The sequence below is a fragment of the Anguilla rostrata genome, chromosome 9, assembly GCF_018555375.3.
Source record: "Anguilla rostrata isolate EN2019 chromosome 9, ASM1855537v3, whole genome shotgun sequence".
Lineage (NCBI taxonomy): Eukaryota > Metazoa > Chordata > Actinopteri > Anguilliformes > Anguillidae > Anguilla > Anguilla rostrata.
Window position 1 is genome coordinate 16801854 of NC_057941.1, and position 10146 is coordinate 16811999.

Below are 10146 nucleotides of genomic sequence, written 5' to 3' on the forward strand. Positions count from 1 at the left end.
GTAGGATCATAATGGTATATGGAACGTTAGTTTTGATGAGCTATATTAGTTAGCAGACACACGTGCAGCCTACTGTTATCTGTATTAAAAATCAAACCATGTCCCAGTTCAAAGATCAGTTCTCAAGATCATATACGATATATTGGCTAGGGTTTCTGAAATTTCCGCTTAGCCTCAGGAAGTGGTGAAATTTGCTTCTAAATAAGGCCGACTAAAATGTAGCTCGAAGTTAGCCTGCTTCCTTTTCAATATAATCTAAAGTAACTCTGAGTCTCCATGGGGAGAGCATGTGCTTTTAGAAGCAATAAAATTCCCCTCCACCCCAAATATCGTTGGATTTCTGAAGATACAAACTGGATACATACAATACGACAATTTTTGGCTCCAAAATAAATAGTCCATTGTTGTGTTTCTGTTTTCACCCCTTTGAGGTAAGTAAATTAATTGAAGGTTATAGTCCTATCTTGAAATGTTATGATTGCCAGCCCCAGTATCAGCACACATATTGAATGGTATGTCATACAACAACAATCACAAGCATTTTTCTGTCCGAAATAAAGAACTTCTTTTCATAATTGATCATAAACTTTTTTTTTTTTTAGGAATTATGGAAAAACAAAAATAAGAACAACAACATCAGCATTATTATTATTATTATTATTATTATTATTATTATTATTATTATTATTATTACTATCATTATCATTATATGAATTGCTGTTTATGGCCATTTATGCTTGTCAACTGACGTACATTTTAATTAGTGATGCTGTCAGGTTGTATTGGCTTATTTATAATAAATTAATGCTTGTAAAGTTATGATGTTATAATATGAAACACCTACCTTAATGCTGCTATTGGTGTGAAGTAGTTATGGGTTTTTGATATGAAGGGTACATCGCTAGCCATGGAGAAACATAACTGATATGATTCATTGTGGCCTACTCGAACACCTCCGCGCCCAGCCCATTATATTTGCACTGAGCGTTAATTTCAATGTGGTATGTAAATACTTTGCTTTAAATTGCTACATGTTTTAATTTAATTTAATTTCTTGTCGACATTATCATAACAATGAATTTTGCCCTTATGCCCCAGCTTCCCGCGCAGTTACCTCTCACGCCCGTAACCTTAACTGTGAAAGTGAACTTGGTAGTAGGCTACCAATGCGTAAAACACATATTTGGTTCAAAACTTCGGTAATAAAATATAAAGAAAATATTATGGCACGTATATGCGCAAATACAATAAATTAAATTCAAATGTATTTTTGTTAAACATTATTCGGCTATGCTGGATGACATCGCCATCAGTTGAATGGGGAGACATTTCGAATTTAACAAAGTTGAACCACTTTAATATCTGAAAAAATATTTAATTCAGAATTCTAAGAACTGTTCTACAAAGCTGGTTTGTAGCCTAAATCTATCAATACACCCTCTTTCACATGAATGCGTATAGTTGTTCATCTGTTGTCCTGTTCCTGTAAATGTGTGTGTGTTTAATGAATACTTCACCTGAACCCCTTTAAAATTTAGAATAAGGATGGACCACGAGGTACGTGGATTAAATATTGAACGACGTCTTTAGTCAATGTTTAGAATGGTTTGTGTTGTACTGATTTTGTTGATCCACTACTCATTTCAACAATACAGTGTCTTCAAAAGTGATAATACAATTAAAATGCGTTTCATTTTTTTATTTAAGATATTTTTACTACGGGCGCCCAAGACGATTGTATCATACATTGTGTTAGTTAATCGTACAACAAAGTTGGAAAAGTACCGTTTACAGATCGCAAGACAAGCTTTCAAAAGTTTTACAGTATTCTCTGTTGTAGTTACTATGTATGTGTGCAAATAAATGCTCACGTGTTCTTCCATAAACAATCACACGGCTTTCTTGAATGTTAATTTGTAGGAATATTCTAATTCCATCCTTGCTTGTCCTTTTGTGGGCTTATATTCAGTAAGTGAAAGAATGATACGTGCAAACTAATATTTCTCGCGCACCTAAAGGTTAAATCCCGAATCCTATAATGTTTATATGTTGCAATATCTCTATCAGGGACCTATGACCTTGGGTGTTCCTGTTGTCTCTGTTTTTGTCTGGAGTCCTTCTTATTGACCTTCCCTGTGTCACTGCTAACTGAGTGGCAACCGAAGCATGGAACACCGCAGCTAATCTTTACCGTTGTCTTCTGCTTGTCTAGCAGAGTTGAAGCAGCCAGTGTGGGGTACGCATTGCGCTCTGATGAAAATCCAACGAAAGACAACACGAACTTCGCAGAAATAAACTCGGCAACTAGTTATTGAATAAAAATCAATTCAAGCCATACGAGTTTTAATGACTGTTCGTGTCGTTGACGGCGTGGATTCACGTATGTCATGCAGTCTGTTACTTTGCTTCTTGTCCTTTTTCAACTGTATCCATTACGAACTATACAGTTTTGGACATTTAGGTTGTTTTGCTCTAATCATCAAAAGCAGTCTGAAACGTACAGGACATTGGAAACTTAAAAGATTCTCTCGTTCTTCTCTAGCGAAGCTATAGCAGCCTTTAAAGTTGCAATGAAACTATAGCTAAACCACTATTAGGTGTGGCAAACGAAATAAAACAATTTGCTTTGCGTTGAAAATGCATCTTTACTGAAGTGAACTGTTTAAGTTATATGCTTGGTTTAAATATCATATTTCATTCTGAGTATTTGGTGGGAAAATAAAATATAATTATATTTTTATTTTTATTATACACAGTTTTTATAATGATTAACTGAGAGTATTCACAGGTACATTAAATTAATTCATATTTTTATATTAAAGGTTAAGACGCACTCATACTAAACAAAACTTCGTCATCCAGTATCTGCACTTGTTTATGATGACATGCATATTGACATCTGTCAAGTGACATTTCTTCAGCGAAGTAGGCTATTGCTAAGCATTGTCAGGCAGGTAAATTATGCGATCAGGAGTTTTGACAAATTTCAGGAGAAATTAGTCCTACCAATTTAAAATTACTGCATGGCGTTCTGAAATTGTGCACATATCCGAAAACGTTAAAGGTCCGTTGTGGGTATATGTTGCAGTTAAACGTTTGGCCAGAGGAAAATGTTTCATTTAGAAACAAACTCGACAGGCAAGCCCGAGGAATGCTTTCGTCACTAATTTCCACCTTTCTGTTAGTCTCAATTGACTTGAAATTGAGCTCTTCTTGCGTTATTTCGCCAAGTACGCTATACCAGTGGTAGTAAATATAACAACAGACGAATGTAACCTATTAATCTGTAGGCCTAATCAATACTTTAAATCGCGCTTTCATACGAAAACAAGGTAAATTTGGAAGCGAGAGCACTAGACATGACTAATATAAAACAAGCACTGACATGCTTGTTGGTGTACAATCCTATTCTACGTTTGGGTTCTGCGTGCGATTTGGCTACATAGTTTGTAACGAGCCAATTTCTTTAACTTTTATGCGAATTGGTTCAACCCATGCGCACACAGACACACATTCCGACTGTTTTTCTTGGGGTATAGTTATTTAACCCATTTGTGTCCACATGTGAGCGGGAATAACCTACCTAGCGTGGAAGTTATTGAGTGATTTTATTTAAGGAGTAGGTTATATATCTAAATATACACAACACACGAATTTTAATATTTGTAAAACAAATATAGCCTTTGCAATTAAACACGTTACTTTTTATTTTTCCAAAAGGAAACGTAGTTGTAGGCACTCAACATACATAGGCTACATAGCTACATACTTACATACATACATAAAATTCTCATATTTACAATATATATGTTTTATTATGTAAGTGTGGTTTTTATACCACCATATTCTTTCAATTTAAATTGCTTTTAAATTGACCAATCATAAATTAATACCGGGCTACAGATATTGTTTATTTGTCTATAGGTTGTTGACAAACCCAGTATGAGTTATGTCGATATTAAATAAGTAGCATTTTATGTAGGGTATAAATGTATTTAGCCACATGTCATATATTTTTACATTCCATGGCAGGCTTTGCCACTATCAAGGGATCTTTAAAATGAAATTTCCCCCTGCCCATAGTGTGATTGCATGATTAAATGCATATTGAAATATAGCATGTTAGTGCGAGTTGTATTTCGTAAGACAAACTTTTAAGGGGTTTAAAGTATGAATTATGACAAGAGATAGTGTGAACATCAATAATATCAATCGGCTGATTTAACCAACGCAGCCGTTTGATAATACATAAGAATCCTGGACCGTTAAAATGTTGATGAAACTTAAACGGGCTAGGTTGGAGTTTCATAAACACACTGCTATAATGCTGTATTTTCTCGAAAAGAATGACAATGGCCTTCATTGTACATTGCGTAAATGCAAATGCTTTGCTAACGCGTGGTCTATGTCACAACGTATTTTACGGTAATATTATTTTTAAAGTCGATACATCAGAAATCAGTGACCTTACCCCAAACGCTTTACATGGCTTCGTCAACTACGGAGCGAGTTTACTTGGAGGTATCGTTTTTCTTCCCCAGATTAACCTCATAGGAGCCGGAATATTCAATAAAGGTTTGGGGACTTTACAAGCACAAACTGCCGTATGTTCTGAGAAAAAAATGTTCTAGTTTGGGGAATTTACGAGGTTTCTGTTTAGTGCCGCGCCTGAAAGTCAAAGAGCCACCGTTATTTGGCAGTCTATAAGCGGCACATTTCAAAGCATTTTCTTTGCAATATTTTTAAAAGGAGTCCTGTAGCGAACGTATGCGTGTCCCTTTAAACCAGCCAAGCTCCCGTCAATCATATCAAATTCCAACCAATCCCAACGCGCTCTGTTTTAAAAGCAGATCTGCCTGCTGTGCTTTTATATTGCACCATAGCCTGCTTCGAAGCAGTTTTTACTACTACGATTATTGCCACAAATCAGGAGGGCGCAAAGTGGACGGCATGGGACTCGCACCACATTTAAAAAACTGGTGTGTGGTTTGGAGTCTCATTCGAATTGTAGGTTCGGGAATTTTCATATCGAGATGGTAGCGTATTTAACAGGATAGATGATGAAAATAACGTTTTCTAGGTGATTCCAAATCACGTGATATGTTAAATTTGCGAGATCACAGCCATACCCATAACAAAGCATGACTAGTCTGCCGAGGTTTAGTGATTGCCCTCTTTCTTACGTCTGTCCTGGGGAGAACAATACTGAAGCCAGCGTGGTGCTGCCACCTTTGGCAGGGGCGCATACGGGACACCCCACTGGCAGTCCCTTAAAACTCTGCCCCTCGCACAGTTCACAAGACTACCCTGAGACTAGGTCCAGTACTTATGATGGTTATTTTGTCCCTCAGACTCCAGACTCTGGATACTCCAGCCATCGGTTAGAACATGGTCCAAGGAGCTCTGTTGGTGGAGCTGATCTCCTTGGAAAAGGCATGCCACCCGTAAATGATGAACTGGCGGCAAGAACCTCTCAACATGGCGTTATTGGAAAGTATAGTGACCTCACCAGCTATAGAGAAAGGAGAAGTCGAGCATTTTTCACTGCTTACCACGAACAGGCCCAGGGGTATACCCATGGAGCTCAAGATCTCGGCAGCCAAATGATGCTCGGTCTACCAGGGGACTTTCTCTCAAGAACAAACCCCTATAGTCATTCCCTTGGCAGCCAAAGGGGCAGCAGACAACAGGTAGTCACCCAGTTTATGACTTTCTACAAACCACTGAACATGGCCATACCACGAACAGGAAGCGACTCCAACCTCAGGTTCTCTAGGCAAAATATAAAGTGCGAGAAGGTCTGCAGGTGGAGTGGCGGCCAAGAGGAGCCTGGGAAGCGGCCTTGCGGGACGAATTTTGAGACAATGTATGAACTTGTCACCCACATAATGATGGAACATGTAGGGGGACCAGAGCAAGCAGAACACATTTGCTACTGGGAGGACTGCTCGAGGGAGAGGAAGCCATTCAAAGCCAAATACAAGCTGATAAACCACATCAGAGTCCACACTGGGGAAAAACCCTTCCCATGCCCCTTCCATGGCTGTGCGAAATTCTTTGCAAGATCAGAGAACCTGAAGATTCACAAGCGAACACATACAGGTGGGTATAATAATAATATAATAACAATAATAATAATAGTAATAATAATAATACATTTCATTTTGTTTTCTCTTAACTTCAGTGCCCATGATGGACATGGTTCTAAACTTTTTGATATCACTGAATTCCAAAATGAAAGGGGTCGGAATGATAACGAATTTGCAAAGATAGACTTTATTGAAGTTTACCATTTGAATACTTAATAATACTAATAATACTACTACTACTACTACTACTACTACTACTACTACTAATAATAATAATAATAAATACCGGTGATTAGCCTGCTTAGAGATGTTTAAAGCATTTTAATGACACGGCTAAATATTGATTTTTTAACAATACGATACTTAATATAACTTAGAAACGGATCGGAAATCTGACGGAATGGCGCGCATCAGTGGGTAATACTTTTAAAATTGTATTATGCGTAGAAAGTGCACTATTTATTTAGAATCTCTTTGCTGTAGTAATTCGAAGGTTTACAAGAGAAAGAAACTTTTTTTTTGACTGAACTCAAGAGAAGCTCGAGTGCAGTTTCTCAACTTATTTTGTGTCCTTCACTTGCAGGTTATGGATAAATAAATAAATAAATAAACAATTAAATAAATAAATAAGAAATGGGACACCGGAGAGTCGTGACGTAGATTTTACGTAGCGCTCTGGCCGCCCAGTGAGGAGAAACTCCTACTAATCAAATATTAAGCCCTGGTGCCAGCGCTGAGATCAGCGCAACTCAGCAGCAGGTAGCTCATAAAACGTTATTCAAGGGCATTATTTATTATAGCCTGCCATATGGACGACAACATTCATAAAAAAAACTATTGTACTGTCTTCTATGACCGCTTCTTGTACAGCAATACCCTTTTTGCCGATGGTTGAATGTAGAATATAGAATAAAGTCAGAGATAGTGATTTTTATGAAAATAAGTGATTGTGTATATGTAAATACCCTGGCTGAAATATAAAGACGAAAATTCAACGAAACCGAAATAAAGAATTAATTGAGGGGCTACTTATATAAATACAAGAGCGTTTATTTAAAGTAAGAGGCACAATTGACAATATAACCTATAAATACGCTAGGTCTATATTCTTATTATTGATTGTAAAGCAGGAATGACATTGCTTTCTTTTCATAATGGTATAAGAATGTTGACAATATACCATCTTGCGTAAATGTATTACCGTAGAAACAGCCACCATGCTAAAATGATATTCCATATGTCATGCTTATCTATGAGATACTTTTATGAATGTTGCACCGTTAAATAATTATAAATTGTAATCGCTGCGCGAATTCTGTAGCATTCTGTATTTGGAATGACATTATGTCAATGACATATAACTGCATTGTTTGCATAGTTAACACACATACAAAAATAATGTGTAATCTTTACAAACAGGCCACATATTTAATAAGATCTTTTTGCATGGATTGAAGTGACTGAATGTGTATTAGGCCAACTTCTGATAATGTAGGCCTATATTTCACGATTGTGTAGTAACACAGCCTAGCATATCTGTTCAATATGAAATGTGCTTGTTTTTAGGTTAGACTTATCATTAAAGAGGGTTCATTCTGGTTTTAAGCTATGCTCGGTTGGACGTTTGTTTGACACATTTTGGAGACTGATCACTCAACCATATGCCAAATTTCTTAAAGAATAATGTAGCAGGTTAAAATGTAGTAGCCTACATGCATATAGGCCTAATGCTTGCCAACGTCTAACCAAATCATGAATCATCTTGTACGACTTTACAACCATGTAGGCCTGTTATTTATTTCTATAGCCTATGGTAGTGGACCACACGCATCCTGACATAACATTTGGCCATCTCTCCCTCCTCTGCACGTTTAGGTGAAAAGCCTTTCAAGTGTGATTTCTTGGGATGCAATCGAAGATTCGCTAACAGCAGCGACCGGAAGAAGCATTCCCACGTGCACTCCAATGACAAACCGTACGCGTGTAAGGTCCGAGGGTGCCAGAAGTGCTACACGCATCCCAGCTCCCTTCGAAAGCACATGAAACTGCACTGCAAGACATACGTGGCGAAAACCGAGGAGGATAGAAAGGATAACATCGGGCACTTTGCCGAAACCAGGTCGCCCGCACTAACGCCTCGACAGAGCTCGTCCTGTCCCAAAGTTCAAACGTCCTGTTCCGGACTCCCTGCCACACCACAGGACCATGTGTCGCTGGAGAGGGGAGATGGCTCCTCCACGACGCCACGTTTTCTACGCATGTACGACAATGGCCTGGATTGCGCACGTAGATCGCAGTCTCTCATTGACCCTTTGCTGTTGCAAAGAGAGCAGTACAGGACTGAGATCGTTCAGTACGCCGCCAACCAGCCAAGCTACAGTTTCGCCCCGAGCCATCAGACCTTTCAGCCGCACAGTGGCTCACCATTCCAAAAAAGTATTGTGAACGGCTGGTACACATGTCACGGTGGGCCAGAGGCCTTCTCGTCAAAGCACAGTGACAGTGACAGATCCTCCATGTGACTACATTATTGCGCATGTGTGTGTGTGTGTGTAAGTTAATATTTATTTTTATCCCCATCAGACATGTCCTAAATTAATTGGCGAGGAGGGCTTGACAGCCAAGACTAATTGTGCGGTTTTGTTATTGTTTTTGATTCTATGTAATTCACCAGAACAATGAATTCGTTCCTCAGAATTTTCAGTGGACGTTGTGCCTTTAGATTGAGCATTCACACCACCATGCACCTTGCGACTGATAGGCTTTATATGACCAGAATTGGCTTGGCTTAATTAGCTTGCTATGTGACAGTTCCTTACTATTTCACTACAATAAGAAAGACTGAAAAGTCATTGCGTCTGTTTTTTTGGGTTGTAAATGAAAGCATCTGCCATTTATGTACCTTTGATGATAATTTGTTATTTGTTTTGCTTGCTTGCAGTATAATGGAGCAAACAGAGAGTCGTTGTGTAGGCCTACTGATATGTCTTAAATGTTATGCTGCCTTTTTGACCTTTTAGATGCGAAAGGAAGCGCCAGCAGTTTAAGATAGTGGAAATCCTTGTATTAACGTTTGAGAGGTCAAACAGGGCAATTCGGCTGAACCACGAATTCTAACAATGGAATCAAGTAAATGATGGTTGTGCTTTTCTTGTCCCGGTTATCTGAGCAGCGGACAATGCATAATGGCAGTTATCTTGCGTTTGGGTTGCATCGCCCTTCAAATTAGCCAAACTGTTTTGTACAATTGTTCTTGAAACATGTGTTCCAGAATTAACACGTATAGTAGAATAGCAACAAGGGGCTATTTGAAATGGCGATGCGTAGTATATTTGTATTATTTTGATTGTTCACGTGTTTATATGAATAATATGTTTATCAGGGATGGAATTATTAATCTGTTTATCCAACATTATGTATTTTGTTCTTGCATCACCTTTCCAAATACTTTGAGATCAAACAGTCAGTTGATGTGCTAAATATCGTATTCAATGTGAACGAGGCCCGTTCATCGTCAAGCAGGTCTGTATTTTTTTTTTTTTCAACAGTTATAGTGTCCGCCTTGGTTGGTGAAGCTATTCGTTTATTGGGCCTCCTGCTCACGTGCTGTCCTAGATTTTTCTCTCTCTTTATTTACGGGATATTACATTTTCACACGGATTATGTGAGCTATATGCACAGACCTACTGTATGTATAGGCCAGGGCATTGTTTTAGTTCAGTGGACAGTGCAAAGCCTCTGTGATAAGAATGAAGATATTTAATTTGAAATTCTACTGTATATACTGTAATATTAATTATACATACACACATTCATTAAAGTATGTGTATTCTCTTTGATCAGGCTGTGTGTGATCAAGACCAATGCATTTTCAATGAGAACGTGCCTGAGTTACATAGTGACTCCTCGCAGCTGCAGTAGCACACCGCCTTAATATCAGTTTTGCGAAATTTCAGAGGGAATGAATTCCAAGTTCCTTGGAATGAAATTAGCACGTTTAATGAAATGTAATTAATTATCCCTGTAATCTGCGAAATTTTCCGGTATCGCAAATAGA

General features: G+C 38.1%; 1 protein-coding gene across 1 annotated transcript; it reads left to right on the plus strand.

Moving 5' to 3' along the window:
* Positions 1-1288: 1288 nt before the first annotated feature.
* On the plus strand, positions 1289-9928 carry LOC135263065 (zinc finger protein ZIC 3-like). The gene is made up of 2 exons (XM_064350653.1): positions 1289-6102; positions 7965-9928. The coding sequence occupies exons 1-2, from the start codon at positions 5142-5144 to the stop codon at positions 8609-8611; spliced, it is 1608 nt and encodes a 535-aa protein (XP_064206723.1). The 5' UTR covers positions 1289-5141; the 3' UTR covers positions 8612-9928.
* The last annotated feature ends 218 nt before the right edge of the window (positions 9929-10146 follow it).

Bases quoted from the DNA above. Each gene is read 5' to 3' on its own strand.
- LOC135263065 (XM_064350653.1), top strand. From the start codon at position 5,142: ATGACTAGTCTGCCGAGGTTTAGTGATTGCCCTCTTTCTTACGTCTGT. The intron at 6,103-7,964 runs GTGGGTATAATA...CTGCACGTTTAG, and splicing joins TCACAAGCGAACACATACAG to GTGAAAAGCCTTTCAAGTGT.